Source organism: Phoenix dactylifera, unplaced genomic scaffold, assembly GCF_009389715.1.
Source record: "Phoenix dactylifera cultivar Barhee BC4 unplaced genomic scaffold, palm_55x_up_171113_PBpolish2nd_filt_p 001263F, whole genome shotgun sequence".
Taxonomy (NCBI): Eukaryota; Viridiplantae; Streptophyta; class Magnoliopsida; order Arecales; family Arecaceae; genus Phoenix; species Phoenix dactylifera.
The window spans coordinates 47,999-71,013 of NW_024068597.1; the positions used below are offsets into that span (position 1 = coordinate 47,999).

A 23,015-nucleotide genomic window follows, 5' to 3' on the forward strand; every position below is an offset into this window, starting at 1 on the left:
TAGGTTGTCCGACTTAAAGAACAACGGAAATTTAAAAAGGTCTACTAGCCATGAGTCCTTGGAACACACGTGAGTTTAGTTTGCATTATACTCCAATAACTCGATACATATTAAGTTTTACATTCGATGGTCATGATGTCTCCACTACAACTTTGGGATTTATTAAAAGAGCTTTGGCTCTAAGGTTTTTGGCGTAGATAGAAAGCAAGAGATTTTTAGGGGAGGGGCTAGAGAAGGTTGTGGCATAAGAAAGGCTTTGGCAATGTTAAGCATGGTGATTTCTTCTTGTGAGACTCTAGTGTATAGTGGTCCTAAAATATTTTCCAAAGGAAAGGGGTTTCTTCCAAGGAAGTCATTGTTTTCTAACCTTACATGGTCACCAATGCGCTTGAATGAGAAATCACTTTTGTACAAAATGTAGAAATATGTTTTTGCCTTCATAGTTTATTTATGATATTGTGCTATGTTTTAAAGGACATAGTTTCAATTTGTTTCAGGTGGGATGGCCGATGCATCTTTCTAGTCAGCCACTTATTTGTTTAGAATAGTCCATGAATGATCAAAATTATCCCATCAGCTGAAAACTTTTTGTTAGATGGTATTATTTTTAACTTCCACGGAAAAAATGGCCGATACCAATGCCTAGGATGGCATGGTGAAATGCTCTACCTGAGGTTCGAATTGAATAAGGATGCAATTAAAGCAGTCGGAAACTTACTCAGGACATTGATATTGTATCAATATCAAGCAATCATTTGGACAATATATATATATATATAATGGTAAGCCTTATTGTTTCAAATAATATAAAATATTAATTGATGTGAAATCGGTAGATTTATTAAGGCTATCAATATTTTATTATTATAAGCAACCTTTTTAATTAGTAAATATCAGGACTATAATATGTGACTGTAATGGATAATGTTTTTTACTATATCACTCGACATGTGATGCAACGAGCCCCATAAGATTCCTTATCGCAACTAACTTGAAGATGAATGCTCAAACCAAAATAAAAAATTAGAATAAAAAACTGAAATCAAGGCAAAGAGAACTAAAGGCTCATGGAGTAAGAGACCCAAGCTAAACATAACAGGCCTCAAACCTCCTCTTTCTCTCTTCTTCCTGTAGTAGTCCGCCATCAATGTCCCAAGAGATTGTCAAAAATTGTACGACTTAATCAACCGGTATCATCCCTATTCTACTTTAACATGCAAAATTTTTCTTTTTTTTTATTTTTATTATTGTATTTATTATTATTATTATTATTATTCTACTTTAGCATGCCATGATTTCGATTGCACGAGTTGGTCCAAAATGTGGGCCTTCAATACGGAGCGACTCTTTGAGAGCAGACGTAATGAGCCCAGAAGTCGTCACTTCACGCCCCAAAGCTCAGATTTTTCCAGTGCAAAATAAATATATAAACCCCGGATTTAGGCCACACTCAAGCCTCTCGTTGTTGTCGGCCTCATCCACGAAGTCAACGGACGCCAAGGCAAAGTCAAGCTTCCGTCCTCCTCCTCCTCCTCCTCCTCCTCCTCCGCCCATCCTCCTGTCGGCGACTGCGAGGCCGATGGCTCTCTGGACGTTAATTTGCGAGGTCCTATGGTGGTGGAACCTACTCGTTCCCCGCGCCGGGAAGGTCGTCGACGCCTGCTTCGGTGTCCTCTCCTGGGTCAATTCTCTCTCCTGCCTTCTCGACGTCCAGGCCGACCTCCGAAAGCTCCGCCACACCGTCGACCGTATCCACGACCTCCTCCAGGACGCCGAGGAGACCCGCTTCATCGAGGAAAGCCACGTCCGCCTCTGGCTCTCCGGGCTCAAAGACATCGCCTTCGACGCCGAGGACCTCCTCGACGAGATCCAGACCCGGGTCAACGTCTCCAAGCTGCAAGATTCTCGGAAGAGAAAGCGGCCTTGGCACTTCTTCTCGGTCAGCCCAGTCCTTCGGAGATGGTTGATTTCACGAGAGATCGCCAAGATCTGGGAGAAGTACAGAGCCATTACCGAGCACCGTGATTATCTCCCTCGCAGGGAGGGCGAGTACAGGAGGAAAGCCCAGGTTAGGGAAGAACGCCTCCCTCCAGAGGCGGGCTCTCTCCAAGGTGAGCCCTTAATCGTCGGCATCGATAATAAGAAAAGGGAGCTTGTTCAGTTGTTGATCTCGGGTGGGGGAGATGGCGTTGCCGTTGTTTCAGTACTCGGTGCCGGAGGAATCGGGAAGACGACGCTTGCCAGGCTTGCCTTTGGTGACCAAGCAGTGGTAAATTTATTCCCTTTGAAGTTTTGGATTGGTCTTTCCCAAGGGTTCGATGTGAAGAAGACTACAAAGGAGATTATTGAGGTAATGACTGCAGAAAGATGTGATGCTTCGAACTTGGAGCTGCTGCAGCGCAGGCTTCAGCAGCTGGTGAGTGGGAGGAAGTTCTTATTGGTGCTAGATGGTGTTTGGAATGAGGAGCAATATTATTGGGAGATGTTGCGGGCTCCTTTAATGGCTGGAGGTAATGGAAGCAGGATTTTGGTAACTACTAGGAGCGAATTGGTCTCGAAGAACATGCGCACATTGCCTCCAATCCATTTGAATGGTCTCGAGGAGGAGCACTGCTGGTCGTTGTTTCGGGACCTAGCATTCAAGCGAGGAGCTTGGGATCGGCACCAGAACTTGGTGGAGATCGGTAGGGAGATAGTGGAGAAGTGTCAGGGATTACCTCTAGCAGTCCAGTCGATCGGCGGCCTCTTGTACAATAAGACAGATGAAGAGGAGTGGAGAAGTGTATTAAGTGATCTGCCAGATCCAGAGCCAGATGATGATGCCTACAGGATGCTACCGACTTTGAAGGTGAGTTATGATCATTTGCCATTGCATCTGAAGCAGTGTTTTGCTTTCTGTTCTATATTTCCCAATGGTTATGAGTTTGATCGAGATGAATTAGTCAAGTTGTGGATAGCAGTTGGTCTTGTTAAGCCTAGGGGAATGAGGCCATTGGAGAATATTGGTGGCAAGTACTTTGACTATCTCTTATGGAGGTCATTTTTCCATATATCTAGCAGCAGCAACCAACAATCAAAACGGAAATACAAAATGCCAGGCTTAATTTATGAGCTAGCACAATCTTTTTCTGAACATCAATGTTTGAGATTTGAGAACAACGCAGTACATGGTGAATCAGAGAATTCTCGCTATGTGGTGTCATCCCTTCAGAATATGGATCCTATAGCATTTCAGAAGATTTATGAGAACCAAGGCTTAAGATCATTTATATTGCTTCCTGAAAATGGTGTGCCCATGAAGCAGGTTCCGAATCATCTATTTCGAAATTTGAAGCATTTACGTGCTTTAGATTTGAGACAGAATGAATTAGTTGCATTACCAGATGCTATTGGAAATCTAATTCATCTGCGGTTCCTCAACCTTTATGGCACACAGATAGAGAGGTTGCCAGAATCTGTCAGTAACCTTTACAATCTGCAGGTACTAGAACTTGGTGAGTGCAACAAGCTTCTAGAACTACCCAAAGGCACGAGCAACTTGGTTAATCTACGGCATCTGGGTTTGCATCTGAACTGGGATAAGCATAGAAATAGATGGATTGATTTGATTTCCATGCCACCAGGGATTGGCCAATTAACTTCTCTACGAACATTGTCAAGGTTCAGTGTATCTGGAGAGAGTGGATGTGGTTTGGGGCAGTTAAAAGACTTGGATCTCCGAGGAGAACTATGCATCTCAAAACTGGAAAATGTTGTCAATGTGAACGATGCTGCAGATGCAAATTTGAGGAACAAAAAATACATTGACTTTTTGATGCTCAGATGGAGTGAAAGCACCTACTCTAACTCGCTGGCTGAAAGTGGAGAACAAGTAATCAAAAATCTCCATCCACACACCAATATCAGAACTTTATGGATAGATAACTACAATGGAACATCATTTCCAGATTGGCTCCAGGATCAGTCATTTTCAAATTTAGACACATTGAGGCTCTCCAACTGCAGAAGATGTGGAGTCCTCCCTCTAGTGGGAAAGCTGCCACAACTCAGAAATCTCTACTTAGAAGGGCTGCCTGAAGTGCAATACATGGGCTGTGTGGTTCCCGATAATGGCAATACTATGGGTTTTCCCTTGCTTGAGATGTTGTTTATAGCAAACATGCGTAGCTTGGAGAGTTGGTATGAAGTAATACAGGGTGAAATGGCTTGCCTAAAAAAACTTGTCATCTCATATTGCCCCAAGATAAAAGAACTTTCCCACCTACCACGTTCTCTTGAATATTTTGAGATGAGAAACTGCCAGAAACTGTTGTCTCTTCCGGTGCTTCCACTGCTTCAGGAGTTGGTGATTAAAGGAGGCACTGGGGAAATAATCAGGTGGATTCATCAGCTCACCTCTCTGTCCTCGCTGACTGTTTCTCAATTGTCTCGTGTTAAATCTCTACCCAGAGGCTATCTTCATAACCTGAAAGTTCTTAGAGAACTGAAGATTGAAGGATGTGATAAGCTTAAGTCAGTGGCCTTGCAAGATCTTGCTTCTCTTGAACTTTTAGAGATATCATCATGCCAAAAACTATCATCCTTTGGTGATGGGGGACTGCCTGCAACACTAAAAGAATTTCGACTTCGTTTTTGTGACAATCTCAAATCCCTGCCAACCCGAATGCATCTGTTACCCTCTCTTAATCATATGGAAATTTGCAATGTTCCAATGCTCACATCATTACCGACAGAAGGATTACCTTACTCCCTGAAATATCTAGCTATCAGTGGATGCGCATTGCTGCAACGTTGTTGCGAAAGAAATGGAGCTGATTGGCCTAAAATACAACATATTCCTTTAAGAGATATTTGTGATAGTTCTTCGAGTTGAATTATCTGAGCAGTCAGTTCTGCACTCATTCCAAAATAGGATGTTGGTTTGTAAGTATAAATGATAACTTGAGAAGCAAATCTATTATTTCCAATTTTTGTTTATATTTTTGTTTACTTTCCATTCTTTTAGTTCAAATATATTGTCGTGAATTTTGTTACGTATCTTACCAGTTTATGTAAGCTGTCATGAGGTTATCTTGCTGACTCCTTACTGCTATGCTAGGATGAAGGCATGTTGCATCTGTTACGCAAACCATGCATTCACCCTGGCTGAATTAAACATTTGGGAAGCCATTCTAGACAATTATTAGTCTCAGCTTCTTCGATCAACATATGCCTATCCTCCAGAACTTTACTTAGCACTGGATCTCTTGCAACCTATGACCAAAGGAATGCTCTACTAGAAGAACTTACCTTACAAGTCTTCTTCTCTCTTTCAGCCCAAACTATGTCACTGAATAAATCCTCCTCTATCTATTGCAAGTCGACGTCTCCTTTTCCTTCAAACTCCGATTCGTACTTCTCATATAGAAATCTTTGGTTAATGGTAGAATAACATCTATTTTGCATCATTTCTAACTGATTTCTTAGTTCGGACTGAAGAAAAAATGTCACTCGATTATTATCAAACTGACTGCAATTTTTTTTATCCATAAAGGTCCTAGCAGATCGCTTTCTACTTCTAATAGATAATAATGTTGGCGGCATGTGAAGATGAGGATGATGGGAACCCAGGATGCCTCCTTATTTATTAGAAGAAAGAAGGCACTAGGGTTTCTATGGATCGAGCCCAACAATTCCAATTTGTCTCTACTTCTAAGAGAGTGTAATCCATTCACTATGATCTAATTCACCTACCCCAATTTATTTCAAACCTAATTCACTATAGTCTCTATCTAATTCCATCTCTAGTTGACCAATTGTAGGCCAACCATGCAAGACCTGAATGGACTAACTCGAGTTTATCTCATATAGCCCTTTCACTAATCCGATCCAGTTTTCTTCAAACTACCTATCGATCCCATCTATCGGCATCCCAACTAATGATCTTATGCTCCAATTAGACTTTCTCCACATGCAATTCGATTGGACCTAACATGGTTTACTTTTGAGCCTAAGTTTGATGATTTTTTAAACTAGCTCCAACAAGATCAATTTGAGCTCAAAGTTAAAACACAGTCTCTTCCTCTTAATATTCTTGCTAAAATTTTATATTTTGGACATTTCTACTCCTACTAACAAAAACTAATCCAAAAAATTCTAAAGATCCATCCAATATCTTTAAAAAATTAGAAGAAATGGTGAGAATATTAGATAGATCTAATAATTTTGAATTCTGACTCTCTCCTAAAATTAAAAAAAAAGGCACTCCTAGCCATCAGATGTAGAAAAGAGAATCCCATCTATTGGACCAAGCTTTGATCCATGGTTCTCTCTTTAAACTAATCCTAAAATACTACTTGATAAGTATTATCGGAACCCTTTTTCTAGTTCAAAAAAGAAATAAAACTCCACTGTTAAGTCATCTCTTCTGTAGCTATGAATACCTCCTTGGAGGAGAGAATTGGAAACCTTTATTATCCCTCTTTCATTTGATCTCTTAGCTTTTGCTTAGGTTCCTGCTTTGGTTCTCCTTCTCTTCTTTTTCCTTCTTCTAACCCCATTCTCCTAAATCTAGGTTTCCCAAATTCAAGGAACAATTCCAGTCTAAGATCCAAGAAAGCTTAGAGCAAAGAAGGGTCTATGCTAGGGGAGATCTCCAGGGGATCTCCTCTAAAATGAAGAGAGCGAGTTGGATCATGCCGATGATGACCCACTATTGTAGAAGCTCCCTTTTTCATTCTTCTTTTGATTTCTTTAGTTTGATTTTCTGATCTCAATGAATAGAATTAACTATTAATTGACTTGATATAAAGACTCTTTGACCTAATTGCTTACGGAGTCCTTCAACTATCCAAGCCCTAATTGTAGTATTCTAGACTGTGCAAGGGGGGCTTGACTTTTGGTTTCTAACCCCAAGGACCATGCACCTACTCAGTAAGCACATGATGTCTCAGGCCCCTTTCAAAAATACAAGCCTAGGCTTTTGTGTGTAGGGTTAGAGGGGGTGCCTCACTTTAGAGCCTTTTCTGATAATACCTATTCTCAAGAAGAAAGGATTATGATACATTAATTGTGCAAATTCGCTTTCTTCTCTCCCCCTTCTGTGCACACCTTTCTCTCTCTCACTCACTCTCTCTCCTCTACCAACCTTCTCTCTTTCACAGTCTCCCTCTTCTCTCCTTTGATCTCCTCTCTCACCTCCAATCTCTCTATTCTCTCTCTCTCTCTGCCCGTCTCCTCTCTCTCTTTATATCTCTTGATCTTTCTTCTATCTCTCTCTTAGTTTCACTTTACTTGTCGAATATGAACTCTACATGAAGATCCAATTAGTTCATCTTCGATTGGTTAGCCATTCAAATGGTAGATTATTCTTAGAGTTAATGTTTTAAGTAGGACTTTGTGAATTATACAACAGTTTATCGGTTGTTGTATGTAGAAAACTAGTTTTTGACTGATGCTATACACTTGTTCTTTCATATAGAAAGAGAGGTGAAGAAACAAGAAAAGAAAGGAGAATTCACTCCTAATGCATGCACTCACAGTGTGAGTCAAGAAAATAAAAATAGTAAATCCCTCCCTACCACTCAAATAAATAGAAGAAAAAGGAGTCGCTCCCAATATTTTGCATCATATATACATTAAAACTTAATATCATGTTTGATGCATATGGCTTGATGGAAAGATAGGGTAACCCAAGAAAATTTTAATGGGAACAAAACAGTAATAAGGAAGAATACATAAGATATTCATGTGGATCAATTTGCTCTCATAAGAAAGAAATTCCATTAATTTTAATAAAATCAACTCTCATATGCTTTCTCTTCGCTTATCAATTTTTGAAATTCTAAAAATAAATATAGTTAACATCAAATTTATGTGACTGAAAGATTAAATTTATTTGCAAATAGTGGAAAGATGGAATCGTTTCACATATGACATGAAGCCTTCCCATGGCCTGCTTCTCTCCCAAAACATGTTAGACTTTTATATTTTACAAGAAACATGGACAGGTTTCATGGACTGCTCTCAATATAGATATAATCCTGAAAATATGAACAGGGCCACAGGTGAAGATTTTGCCTAGAGTCCAATTATAGGACTCCAATTATACACGGAGTTTAGTCATGAATCCACTAAATGTAGCAGAGATGGTAGACAAATAAAAAGATTTTTTTAAGCCAAAGAGATGTCTCCTTCACTATTTTGGAGGAAAATAAGCTTCCTCTTAGTTGATTCCATCCCATCCTTTTTCTGAAATCCAAACTAGGTACATAGCTTTTTACACCACATCTCGACAATTTAGCCAGAGTCCATGAGTAGATGCCATATGGACAAGATTGGAAAGAGTTTGTGGTCGGCTCGTCGACCGGCTTGGTGATGTTCCGACTGTCCCCCACCCTTTTTTGACTGTTGTTTTACTTTTGATGGTATCCACAAAGAGAAAGATGAATGTTATTGTTTTGAGCAACTGATGTTTCATAGAATTGCAAGTTCTTCTTTTCTCATGCTCTGTAGGCGCTGATTTCTTTTTTGTGGTGCTATTTCACATGTCTCAAATAAGCTCATGCCTGTCTGCTCTGTTTGTGCCAAAGATTTCTTCACAGCAGGGAAGTTCAGTTCCAAAAGGCAGTGATAGTGCTGGGGGTTGCATTGCTTGAGGAGAAAGGGTTGTGCGGTGCCATTTCTTTTAATTTTCGTTATACATTGCTTTGGCTTATGAGGGGTTTGTAAAGCAGAATATGGCTAGCTTGTTACCCTTGAAGCAAGGATTTTTTGAAATAAAGATAATGTGGTGATCAAAACAATAAATGGGTGCCATGTTATCCACGAGTCTATCTGATAAATCACAAATCAAATCAAAATCTAAAGATGGGCTGATTGTGCATGTTTGCATGACATCACTTGTTAGGATACTTGACTAATTTCTCAGATGAGGCTAGCCCATTTGTGCATATGATGATGACAAAATTGTTGGTGAGTCATGCTCTTCTTGGCCGCTTGGGGTTTCCTTTGATTCGACAATGTGGTGATTTGCAATACTAAAATGCAGAAGAAAGGTCTCATCAATAATTCACTTTTCACAAAGAAAGTCACTTTGCGAAAGTTTGTTCTTTCATACATAATTACCACTCTGTAGCTATTTCATTATTCTGAAAAGAGAAAGTCTTGAAAGAGTGGCAAGTGTGTCCGAGGTATGGTTTGGAGAAGCCTCTTGTGGATGTCTCACTTTGAAGCTAGCAGTTCAGTCATAGCATTAGCAGCCATGACTTGAGATTACACAAAACAAAACATCACATAATAGGTTCTACACTTTATTGTTGTATTAAATTACCTTTGCATTAACATCACAAAACATAATTGGCAAAGTATATCATTTTGGTTTTAGAGCTTCTTTGGGCTTCCTAATGCTAGATTCACAATTGCATTATTAGCTAAAAAGTCTTGGTGATTGTGTATGTTTGTTTTTGGGGTCATACATCTTGGCTTTGTTATGCTTTTTGCATGTTGCCCATGCTCCTAGTCTTGGAAATTTTGCTTAGGGTTCTATATAAGGTACGTTGTCTCGGTACCGGGTTCCATACCACTGCCAACCTATCACTGTGTTGATACGGTATGATATAAGGCTGGTTCGGCGTATCAAGTACCGAACTGGTATGATATGGCACATCCCGTACCGCTCGATTCGGTACGGTATAGCAAACCTTGGTTCTATATCTTGGCTCAGTTGCTGATAAAGCATTGATCAATTTGGTGACGATTTGATTCTTTTATTAGTTGTTGTGAAGTTGTGATAGGTACATGCAAGTAATTTTGATATTGCATGGCATGACATGATTCCCTTCTCTTATGCCTTTTTTTTTTTCTTAACCTGATTCTTTTTCTCCTTGTTGGGTATATCTATCTTTGTTAAGGGAGAGAGGTGCTAGAAAACTCTAAATGAGGATGCATTATATAAGAGACTGGTAATGCTAGATTATCATTGATGGAGGAGAAGGTAATCAGTGGTGTTCTATTTTTATTTTCTATTTTCATATGAATTAGTTTCAGACTTGGTTAAATTCTTTGGCTTGTGAATGATATAATTTTAGGTATCAGAGTTCAATTACAAGTCTTCTTAAGTATAAAATAGTGTACAACTAAATCAATATTTTTATAGCAGGAATTTTCTGAATTAATAAATCGCATGCTAGTGTAATAAATGCAGAATAATACCAAAGCATGTGAAGCATAGCACTTGCCGTTTCAGCACTCAAAACACAGGATTATCCAGATTATAAACAGTAAGCTGAACCCACTAATTTGGAATGGAAGTTACCATATAATTAATTTTAGGTGCTTGAAGTTGCAATTTAATGAGGAGTCATGCTATGTGCCTTACTTTTTCTTTTCAGTAGGTAATGGTGCAACTCATGAAAGGTTGGCTTGGGACATTAGCAGGGCCCAATGTCCTAGGTAATTCATCAGCTAATTCGAATAGTGCTGCAAATCATTGCTTGTAAAAGGAACATTTGATGGATGTTTGTGAACCATCAATCAGAATTATTTCCGTAAATATAGTAAAGTCACTCCTTTTGATTTATTTATACTTAAAGAGGGATATAATTTGTCAAAGGGGAGTATGCATACCCACAAAGGAGCATTCATATAATGATGAGTTGTGTCCACATTACCAACATTCATTTTTCAGATCCTTTTCAGCTGAGTCTCTATACATTGAGGTATAGAGATGGATCCAACTCCTAGACAAACAACTGTACCCCATCTCATCCAACACAGATGTTCACAATTGTCATATGACTCATATTCCTTTTTCGCTTGAAATTCTTTTTGCTTATAGTCCTTTCTAGTAATCCTTCTTAAGTTAGTGTAGATAAAAAGCCCTGTTCCATCCCATCCGACCCTTTGTTCTTGTTGCATTCCTCTTTATCATATTATCTTGGTGGAGCTTTTAATCATCTTCTAGATCTTAAGCAGTTAGGGCATGGTGCTATGTTCTTAACAGGCTGGAGCCAGTGCCATATGTTTGGCCTTTTCACACTACTTGCACTTCCTTCTTGGGCTCCATATATGCTTTTCTTCTCTCTTAATTTGTTTTCTTTTCTTTCTCTTTTTTCACCTACTTGACCCTAGGGGGTGTTATTTTGAATTTAAATACAAATAATTTCCAAGACTTGTTCTTACATAATTTTGACTCCTTTCTTGCTCAGTTATCAGTGCTTTCCTCCAACTGTTCATTATGCAGTAGTATAATACTTTTTTTAATCTGTCTTCTTTTATGTGAGTCTAGTTTCCTTTTGTGCTGAAGACTGGACTAGATGGTTAATGATTTCAATTAGAAAAATAATAGGATCATGAGATCTTGGTTTTGATTCAAATGATGATTGTCTTTTTCCTAGAGATCTTATATGCCAAGTTGACTAGTCGTCTAATGATTAACTTAGTATGGTGATTGTCTTCTACCAAGCATTCAGTTTATGAGAATAGTTACTGCATTGATGGCCAGCTGGCATGGGAGCTGGCCTGTGTGGTAGAGTACAGCATGATTTTGGGTTGATATGCTCAATTTTTTAATCCTTGTCTTCTATAGATTTTCCAATAGGTCTACATACAGCATCTCTGGTTCCATAGGACTCTCTGTATCATTGTTATTGGGTCATATAGTCTCAAACATGCCTCTTTTGCATGTCCTAAGAAGTTTACCTGGGGTCGTAGAGGTTTTTGGCTCTGCTTGGTGTATATACATAGAAGCTAGATGTATGTCTGGGGTCTCTATTCTTGTTACCGAGGAATAGCCATACACCATGTTGACTCAGTTCTGGTTTTCTTAATGATAGTTCGACCTAAAGGAATATAAACTTCCATAGAAGCTATGTCTGGTGTATATACATAGAAGCTAGATGTATGTCTGGGGTCTCTATTCTTGTTACCGAGGAATAGCCATACACCATGTTGACTCAGTTCTGGTTTTCTTAATGATAGTTCGACCTAAAGGAATATAAACTTCCATAGAAGCTATGTCTGGTGTATATACATAGAAGCTAGATGTATGTCTGGGGTCTCTATTCTTGTTACCGAGGAATAGCCATACACCATGTTGACTCAGTTCTGGTTTTCTTAATGATAGTTCGACATAAAGGAATGTAAACTTCCAGGGAATTGCTAACATAAAGCCTTTGTTAGATGGAGGAACCTTCTTCTTATCTTTAGCCATTAACATATGTAGAAATTTTATCTTTTGTGTGGTGTGCATCTAGATAGCTTCCTTATGATCACCTCGCCCACATCTCTTCCTTGTAGTCAGGTTTGCTTTGCTATGTTCCTGGTACCATGATGGTAGCCATCTTTGTGCCCATGATGGGTCAATTTGACTGATCATGGCTCTTGAGTTACTTGCATCCCTCTTGCATGAAGGCCAAGAAGCAAAAAATTCTTCTCATGCCAAATTGCTGAAGCAAGGTACATGCCATGAGGCAGGCATCTTGTTTAGAATTTTGGCTTCATTGCCTTTTCTTGCTGACACGGCATAAACTATTGCAGCACTTGTCCCATGTATTTTAATAACCAACCTGTTATTCAAACCACAAACAATATGATGTTCCACGAGAAGGCCATGCACATGAAGATTGAATACCACTTTCTGTCATTGTCTATAAATATTTACTTGCATCATACTCTTTGGCTTGCTAGTTCTTTCATAAAAAGCCTGATAATATGTAATGCTTTTCTTTCCTGTCAAGCTGTTTCTATGATCTATTGTTGTTTCTATGCCTATATGTTGCATTGTACATGCGGCCTTTCTTGCATTCCTTTTGCTGTGGTTACTTAATGCTTGCAACCCTGTCATCTTATGTAAATGTGTTGGGTGTAGATTGATATACTAGTTCCTTCTCCAACTCTGTTCAGGAAGTAGCAAAATGAGAAGATTGAAGACCTAGGAAATTTTTTAGCATCTAGCTATTAGATTCAAAAGCACAAAAGTGACTCAACAAGGGTTCATATTATCTCACTTGTGAAGGTTTAGAGGGGGATGCATTACCGCATGCATGCATGTATATATGTTTGCATTATCTGAAGCTTTACCAGATGGTGAATTATAGCCTAAAGGTTCAGCCTAGAACACCTCACCCATTGTAGTAACTTACAGCTTCCTACTTCCTACGCCATCCAGAATTTTATTTTTGAACTTTGTATTATCAAACTTTGTATCATTTATTGTTTTTCCATTTTTCAAACCATGTATCTTTTTTCCTTCCACATATCATGTTTTAGAAACTATCATATGACTTGAAGGATGTAGACTTCATGATGGTATATGCTTTTCACAAATAACTCTGACGACGTTTGGTAGATGTGGTATATGGAAATACTTTCAACAATAGATTCTTCCTAGGTACTTCCATATCTAAAATTATGTTGGGAGCATTACCTCACTTCTTCTGAATCTGAATTTGCTTTCACACTAGCTCAAAATTCATTCAGGCTACTAAGTTGTAGACATGGTCGGGCAGAGGCTGAAATTTGGGAATTTGCTCTCAGGCTGAAGGTTCTACTGATTACGTATGGCACTGGACCTGAGCTGATGGGTAGAAATGCAGGTTGGGGTACTATGAATTCAGGTCTCTTAATTTTTATCAAATCAGGGCATGGGAACGCATTTAATTTGTTGCCACCGGCCTGCCATTTGGTCTGTATAAATACTGGGTTTTCCATTAATCTCATTCTTCGGGAACTGATAATTATGTCGGATGCCATTAGTTGTATTCCTTGTGGTCTCTGGTCAAGCTCCATGAATGAAAGTAAACGTGTACGACGAATAAAAATCATGAATCAGATGACTCAATATTTTCATGTTTACTTTCGATTTTTTTATTATCTGACTAATGTTTGATTCTGTTTCTAAGGCAGCACTGACAATTCTGGGGTCTTGTTTCTTGATTCAGCTGTCTCTGCCCATTATAAAGTGAGTCCTCCTGGTTATATTTTGTTCATCGATATGGTTTTCGTATGACATGATTTTTCTCTCTCTCTGGACATCTTGGTTTGGGAACAATGGGATTCTGTTTTATCTTATTTCAATGTCCTATAACTGGAAATTTTGTTATGATGGTCAAACAGCATATTGCGTTCCAAGTACATCTTCCTGCTGTTCATTATGCTAGCTTTACAAAGGGAAAGAAAACAACAGAACTGCAGCTATTGTGATCTCCTTAACTTCTTATGCAATAATAAGCCCAGCAACTGGCATGATTTCGAGTTGAGTCCAAAATGTGGGCCTCCAATACCGAGCGTAATAAGCCCAGAAGTTGTCACTTCACGCCCCAAAGCTTAGATTTTTTCCAGTGCAAGATAAATATGCCCCGGATTTAGGCCAGACTCAAGCCTCTTGTAGGGGTGGTTCTATATACACCCCCCCTATTGCTCAGGACACCCCCCAAAAATTAAAAAAAAATTAAATACTCTCTACACCCCCCCATTTGCTAAGGACACCCCTAAAAAATTAAAAATTCCTAAATTACCCCCCACCCTCCCCACCCCCTCACCTAAATTGCTCTCTACACCCCCCAAACCCCCCCACCCCGCTCTTCCCCTCCAAAACACCCGCCGGCTTCTCCCTTCCGCCCAAAAAACCTCGCCTCAAGCACCTCGCCGGCGGCCAAACCCCCTCCGTCTCCCCCTTCTCCTTCTCGTCGCCGGTCGGTGCATTGCACCTCGCCAACGCCCAAAACCCCCCCGTTTCCCCTTCTCCCTCTCGTCGCCGGCATTCTCCCGATCTCCGACCACCTCGCCGGCTTCTCCCGGAACCACCTCCCCGGCCATCTCCCGAGCAACGAGCACCTCGCCGGCGCCTCCACGACCACCTCGAGGTAGCTCCCCCCCCCCCCCCCCGCCTCCAGTGCTCCGTTCGGCACTGGATCGCCGAACAGAACCCTTCTGTTCGGCTGAACAGTGCCGAACAGAAGCCTTCTGTTCGGCAACCCTCAACCGAACAGAAGCCTTCTGTTCGGCAACCCTCAACCGAACAGAAGCCTTCTGTTCGGCTGCACAGTGCCGAACAGAAGCCTTCTGTTCGGCTGCACAGTGCCGAACAGAAGGGTTTTGTCCGGCTCTGTGCAGCCGAACAGAATCCTTCTGTTCGGCTCTGTGCAGCCGAACAGAATCCTTCTGTTCGGCACTGTGCAGCCGAACAGAAGGCTTCTGGTGCCAAATCGCGTGCCGTGCTGAATTTTGTGCCGAACATTTATGTATGCAATTGAATTATTTTCTTTGATATAGCCTAACATTGAATTTCTATATTTTCAGACATGGATCCCTGTCCCGCCAGAGTTAGACCTACGGCGTCAGCTAGGAGACGTCGTGCTAGGATTGCTTCTCCCGAGCCTGCTCATATGCCATCGGACTCTCCTGAGTCAGAGCATGATGATATGCCCGCTAGGGGCGAAGACGATGAGTCCGTTGAACCATGTCCAGGAGGTCCAGAGGATGAGTCCGTCCTGATCAGTTTCAGGACGCATATAGCAGCTTCCATCTGGAGGCAACAGGTATTGTTTATTTGTTATAGCATTATATTTTGTTTATTGATGTTTTATAAAGTAGTAGTAATTATACATTTATATTACAGGAACGAGCTCCACTAAAGTGCATGAACCATACTGCCAAGGTTGGTGAATGGAAGTGGTGGTCTTTAAACCAACCAAATACCAAGTTCAGAGCACTATTGAGGCAGTCGGGCCTCGTAGAGTTAGTACAGTGCTCTTATCGATTCATCGATAAGATTCTGATTTCGGGCTTCGTAGAGAGATGGCAGCCCGAGACGAACACCTTCCATATACCATTTGGCGAGATCACTATCACGTTGGATGATGTATCCACCATTTTAGGGATTCCTGTTGCAGGTGCCTCAGTAGCAGTTTCTCCTGAGAGGATGAGTGATCGGGATGCTGAGGAGCTACTTGTGGAGTTGTTGGGGGTGTCAGCTGGAGACGCGCGTCAGGAGGTACTGTCATCGCGCGGTCAGTCTGTGAGGATGGAGTGGCTGAGGACTCAGTTTCACTCTGTATCTGATAGAGACAGCCAGCATAGGATAGAGTGTGCAGCACGAGCCTATTTGTTATTTTTGTTAGGCTGCACACTCTTTGCTGATAAGAGTGGGACCAGGGTGCCTATAGCGTATCTGTGTTTACTGCGGGATCTGGATAGGGTGAGCACATATGCCTGGGGTACAGCTGCCTTAGCATATTTGTATCGGCAGTTGGGGATTGCGTCGAGGTCATCAGTGAGACAGATCAGTGGTTATATGACGCTTCTGCAGGCATGGATTTATGAGCATTTTCCAGCACTCAGTCCTCACCCGTCGCTCGAGTATACTGATGCCAGTCCCCGCGTGCACCGCTGGATGCCCGGTACTCCATCCCGTACCACGATGGACCATTTAGTGGTTCTATGTGAGTCATTGGACCTTTTGAGCATCGATGAGGTACGTATCATATTACCATTTGCTTGTGTTTGTCAGTACTTTTAATATGCGATATAGTATAAAACTGAAATGGACCTTTTGTTTTGCAGGTTATTTGGGATCCCCATCATCGGCTTCGGGGAGATCGCCCATATATTGATATCGCATTTTTTAGTGGCTCCATCAAGTGCCTTGATATCGTAGAACCCTATCATCCAGAAAGGGTTCTTAGACAGTTTGGTCGTATTCAGACCATCCCTCGAGCGCCACTAGCCCCTACGCGAGCCAACAGAGGTTCCACAGCAGGCTCGTACCGGATACATTACTCCTATATGGATCAGCTTTGGGAGCGGTGGGAGGACCACGTGCTGAGCCAGGCGAGCACGAGCCACCCAGTTACCCGGCCATCAGACAGCGTACCGGGATACATGGAGTGGTATCTCCGTATCACGCACGTTGCAGTTCAGCCTCCTCATCTGCGCTCGAGTACTCATTCTGGAGCTAGGGGAGGTCATGATGATGCTGACATGCACCGGCGGCGTAATGCAGCTGCACTCGGTATCAGTACCGACATTGTACGGATGGGTCCCTCAGAGGCTACGTTACTAGGTGCCGGGCACCTATTTGATGCTATTTCTCAGATGCATCAGGTACTTCTGGGTGATGAGCCTGGCCCGAGTACAGCACCCTCTCATTCGGATCCAGCACCCTCTCATTCGGACGTACAGCAGTACACGCGTCGACGATGGCGTCATAGGGATTGATGATGGAGCCTTTGTAATCTTTGTAAAGCCTTTGATATTAATGAAAAATATATATTTTTGGTACATTTACGTGTAATCTTTGTAAAGCCTGGCCCGTTCTATTTTACACAAATATAACAGTGCACATAACAATCAATCTAACAATGCGAAGACAGATATTTTTTGATTTATATTGATGATGGAGTTTCACAGAGAACATCCTCATGATCTTTCAACATTTTAAATACATAGCTAACATAACTGTTGCTTATCAGAAAATCCGCCTCAATCATCAAAGGCAAACATTTAAAAGATGCTCTACCACCCCCTTAATTTCTCACTCCCCCAAATAAAGCGCGCAGCCTATTTGCGCTTCGCTCACCTGACCAAGAACATCACAGAGCCCTCTTTTCCAACAAAAGAAATGATAATGCCTGCTCAACTTTTCCTTCAGAAATGATGATGCCTGCTGTAACGTACCCTGATGTAACATACAACTAGATTCACTGACCCAAAAACAAGAAAGTGAGATGGTGCAATCAGAAGTTCTTCCCCATGATACACTTCACAAGGTCTAAGATGCGAAAATAATCATAAACAAGAGATGAATGTTTACCCTCCAGCCCATCACGACTATAGCGGTTGCTACCTGAAAGATTATTACATGGACTTCCACCAATAACCAGATCAAACCCACCAAATGTGTTAATCATCTGCTCAAGCTTGTCACCGTTAAGTTCTTGTACATCAGAAAGGTCTATTAGTTCCCCTGTGTGCTAGGATTGCTCCCACCAGCTCTTAAGTATGTTTCTGTTTACATCTGAAATCTCAACGGAAACAACAGTCTTCATATGTATTCCCAGCTGATGGAGAGCCACCTCAGCACCCCCAATAGCCGAAAAATGCGAAGACAGATATTTTTTGATTTATATTGATGATGGAGTTTCACAGTACATGACTCTAAGAGCCGAAAAAAATTTATAACTTTCAAAAATTGTACATATATAAAGAATCAATCTAACTCTACTGTCTCGCTAGTTATAACATTAGGTGAGATGCTCTCTTTGAACTGTTGAATCCGTGCTTCATATGAATTTTCCCATCCGGTAGCACAAGGAAGATGATATTTTCGCCAGTTGGTCGCTACTGGCGGAACGGGATGTCCCGGCAACAAGAACACCTTCAAAATTAGAAATAAGAAAATATTAATAGCCACAAAATTATAAATAAGCAAAATTAAATAAGCAAAATTAAATATTCGCAAGTGTTGTGAACGTAGTACCTCAACAAAATGATTTCCATTTACGAATCCGATAGCGATATCTTTGCGGGATAGAAGAGGTACTGGCACAGAACGGAGAGGTAGGAAGGTCAGACATTGTTGCAACGAGAGATGGTATAGGACAACATTATAGCAGGATGCTATAAGATGACCCATGTCCGGCATAGTCATCCATCTGTCATATGGTGGACAATCATCATAATATGATAATGCATGAGTGATCTCAGCAATCGTTCCTTCCACACCATATAATGTGCGATAGTGGTCCGAATGACATTGCAACTCTTGCAATAAATCCTTCCTAACACGCACCCAGTCATCTTCTCCAAATCCCAGTAAGTCAGCTATTGCCCTAAATCCGCAATTCCCATCAGCTTTTACATCCTTGATATGCTGGATGTATGGTCTCAAGGCAGAAGGAATAGCATCAATATAGACAATGGGCGTATGTGACTGGGCTCTAGTACGAAAAACCTGCAAATAATATCAAATGATAGAAAATATGTAACAATGGCAGAAATATCCAAATAGTTATCCGTCTCAGCACTTCCCGTACCGGCACGGCACGGCACGTCCCGACATGTCCCGTATCGGCACATCTCGGCACGGCACGTACCGACATGTCCCGTATCGGCACATCTCGGCACGGCACATTCCGTATCGGCACATCTCGGCACGGCACGTCCCGACATGTCCCGTATCGGCACATCTCGGCACGGCACGTCCCGACATGTCCCGTATCGGCACATCTCGGCACGGCACGTCCCGACATGTCCCGTATCGGCACATCACATACCGGCACGGCACGGACCGTCCCGTAGACGTTGTGATACCTATTGTAAGGAAATAAATATTTGATACTTACCTTTTGCTTGGGCCGCCTCTTTTGAATCTGAGTAGATGGATTGCGGATGGTAACTTTCTCAACACCAGGTGAATAACTATCCTGTCCAGATAGAACCAACTCAAACGCAGACGGGTCACGTCGAGTAGACGTATCAACCTTCATTGAAGCGCGCCCACGTGAACCAGTCTTCCGTTTTGCAGGTTCTAAAAGAGGTGTACTATCTGGACTTGCAATCTCTCGTAACTTCTTGATCATCTGCAATTGAGAAGCCCCATCTAACTTCTTGAATCGTAGCGCAATCAAATCTAACTCTGCATCACAACTCAACTGAATTGGCTGCACGGGGGGGGGGGTAGGCAGAATATCAAGTTTCCTCCAATGAGGATCTATGCAGTCGAGAGGAATGGGCCGACCTTCCACCCTGTACCGCGCAATCTGGTGAGCACATGGTATACCATGTGTGCGTCGAATAGCGCACCCACAATTTGAATCATCAAACCCAACTGAATTGGCTCGTTTCGATTGGGCGAGGACATGATTTAACGCACTTATAGATATGAAACCTCGCAACTCTTTGAATTCAGCTGGCTTGAAGTTGTGCTGCACTACCAATAAACTCTTCTCCAATGAGGCTTTAACGGAGCTGTGCTGCAACTCAATCAATCCATGTATTCTAGTCCAAGATGACTCGAAACTTCCTTGGCTTGATCCAAGCTGCTTTTTGAGCTTTGCATGTGCACTCTCGACTCTAGTAAACAAATGAAAGTTAGATATAAGAATTGAGGCAAATTAAAATTAAATGAGTCTTTATTTGTGATACCTATTTGTCGTCACATTTCCGTAGTGCCTGCATGTATCCGTCCACGCCGCAACAAATCTTTCCTTGTATTTGCTCAGCCAAGTATCTGACACATACTGTAGTGCATCTGGATAGGTACCGAACTCTCTCTGCAGTGCACTCCAGCGATCATTATACTCGTCTTCCGTGGAGGACAGCACTAGTACATTCCAACTCATAATAAATTTATCCCATTTCTCCTTCAATTCGAAAAATTTTTTGCACTTGGCCAAAACATTCCTACTAATATGCCATCTACATAATAAATGTCTAGCAGTAGGAAATACTCTATGAATTGCATTCATCAAAGCCAAGTCTCTATCTGTAACAATCAACTCAGGCAAAACATCATCAGCTATGACACTGCGCAATCTCTCTAATGCCCAAGTAGAGCTTTCTTCCCCCTCAGAATTTAAGTATACAAAAGCAACTGAAAATGTCATGTCAGTAGATGTCACCCCCACAATCTCTAAGAGCGGAAGACGATACCTATTCGTCTTGTACGTGCAATCCATTATCAACACACGGGGAAATGCACGGAACAAATCAATGCTGCCAGGGTGTGCCCAAAATAAGTCATGCACAACATCCGTATTAGTACAATTCCTATGCCACTCAATATATTTAGCCTCTGATAATTTACCTAATAGATGTTGCATTTCAGACCTCCCGGCTTTCTCTGCAACCTTAAACCGTTGACGTACATTGTAGAGGTAAGTACTTTGACTATCTCTTATGGAGGTCATTTTTCCATATATCTAGCAGCAGCAACCAACAATCAAAACTGAAATACAAAATGCCCGGCTTAATTCATGAGCTAGCACAATCTGTTTCTGAACATGAATGTTTGAGATTTGAGAATAATGCAGTACATGGTGAATCAGGGAATTCTCGCTATGTGGTGTCATGCCTTCAGAATATGGATCCTATAGCATTTCACAAGATTTATGAGAACCAAAGCTTAAGAGCATTTATATTGCTTCCTGAAAATGGTGTGCCCACAAAGCAGGTTCCATATGATCTGTTTCTAAATTTGAAGCATTTACGTGCTTTAGATTTGAGACAGAATGAATTAGTTGTATTACCAGATGCTATTGGAAATCTAATTCATCTGCGGTTCCTGAACCTCTATGGCACACAGATAGAGAGGTTGCCAGAATCTGTCAGTAACCTTTACAATCTGCAGGTACTAGAACTTGGTGAGTGCAACAAGCTTCTAGAATTACCCAAAGGCATGAGCAACTTGGTTAATCTTCGGCATCTGGGTTTGCATTTGAACTGGGATAAGCATAGAAATAGATGGATTGATTTGATTTCCATGCCACCAGGGATTGGCCAATTAACTTTTCTACGAACATTGTCAAGGTTCAGTGTATCTGGAGAGAGTGGATGTGGTTTAGGGCAGTTAAAAGACTTGAATCTCCGAGGAGAACTATGTATCTCAAAACTGGAAAATGTAGTCGATGTGAAGGATGCCAAAGATGCAAATTTGAAGAACAAAAAATACATTGACTTTCTGATGCTGAAATGGAGTGAAAGCACCTGCTCTAACTCGCTGGCTGGAAGTGAAGAAGTAATTGAAAACCTCCATCCAAACACCAATATCAGAACTTTATGGATAGATAACTACAATGGAACATCATTTCCAAATTGGCTTCAGGATCAGTCATTTTCAAATTTAGACACATTGAGACTCTCCAACTGCAGAAGATGTGGTGTCCTCCCTCTAGTGGGAAAGCTGCCACAACTCAGAAATCTCTACTTAGAAGGGTTGCCTGAAGTGCAACACATGGGCCGTGTGGTTCCCGGTAATGGCAATACTATGGGTTTTCCCTTGCTTGAGATGTTGTTTATATCAAACATGCATAAATTGGAGAGTTGGTATGAAGTAATACAGGGTGAAATGGCTTGCCTCAAAAAACTTGTCATCTCAGATTGCCCCAATATAAAAGAACTTTCCCACCTACCATGTTCTCTTGAATATTTTGAGATGGGAAACTGCCAAAAACTGTTGTCTCTTCCTATGCTTCCACAGCTTCACGAGTTGGTGATCAAAGGAGGCACTGGGGAAATAATCAGGTGGATCCGTCAGCTCCCTTCTCTGTCCTCGCTGACTGTTTCTCAATTGTCTCGTGTTAAATCTGTACCCAGAGGTTATCTTCATAACTTGAAAATTCTTAGAGAACTGAAGATTGAAGGATGTGATAAGCTTGAGTCACTGGCCTTGCAAGATCTTGCTTCTCTTGAATTTTTAGAGGTATCATCATGCCGAAAACTATCATCCTTTGCTGAGGGGGGACTGCCTGCAACACTAAAAGAATTTCGACTTCGTTTTTGTGACGATCTCAAATCCCTGCCAACCCGAATGCATTTGTTACCCTCTCTTAATCATATGGAAATTCGCAATGTTCCAATGCTCACATCATTACCGACAGAAGGATTATCTTACTCTCTGAAATATCTAGCTATCAGTGGATGCGCATTGCTGCAACAACGTTGCGAAAGAAATGGTGCTGATTGGCCTAAAATACAGCATATTCCTTTAAGAGAAATTGGTGATAGGTCTTCGAGTTGAACTATCTGAGCGGTCAGTTCTGCACTCACATTCAAAATAGGATGTTGGTTTGGAAGTATAAGTGATAAGTTGAGACGAAAATCTATTATTTCCATTTTTTTTTGATATATTTTTGTTTCCTTTCCATTCTCTTAGTTCAAATGCATTGTCGTGAATTTTGTTACGTAAGGTTTATGTATCTTATTAGTTTATGTAAGCTGTCATGAGATTGTCTTGCTGACTCCTTACTGCTATGCTAGAATGAAGGTATGTTGCATCTGTTACGCAAATCAAGCTTTCACCCTGGCTGAATTAAACA

The 23,015-nt window shown here is 41.2% G+C and overlaps 2 protein-coding genes across 2 annotated transcripts; both read left to right on the forward strand.

Annotated features, from left to right (window-relative positions):
* The first annotated feature begins 1,294 nt into the window (after window positions 1–1,294).
* On the forward strand, window positions 1,295–4,873 carry LOC103697351 (putative disease resistance protein RGA1). The gene has a single exon (XM_008779192.4). The coding sequence runs from the start codon at window positions 1,364–1,366 to the stop codon at window positions 4,871–4,873; it is 3,510 nt and encodes a 1,169-aa protein (XP_008777414.2). The 5' UTR covers window positions 1,295–1,363.
* Window positions 4,874–20,938: 16,065 nt separating this feature from the next.
* Window positions 20,939–22,717, forward strand: LOC120108306 (putative disease resistance protein RGA1). Its single transcript, XM_039121893.1, has one exon. The coding sequence runs from the start codon at window positions 20,939–20,941 to the stop codon at window positions 22,715–22,717; it is 1,779 nt and encodes a 592-aa protein (XP_038977821.1).
* The last annotated feature ends 298 nt before the right edge of the window (window positions 22,718–23,015 follow it).

What these genes read in the sequence shown, in the direction of transcription:
- LOC120108306 (XM_039121893.1), top strand. Translation starts at nt 20,939, where the DNA reads ATGCCCGGCTTAATTCATGAGCTAGCACAATCTGTTTCTGAACATGAA.
- LOC103697351 (XM_008779192.4), top strand. Translation starts at nt 1,364, where the DNA reads ATGAGCCCAGAAGTCGTCACTTCACGCCCCAAAGCTCAGATTTTTCCA.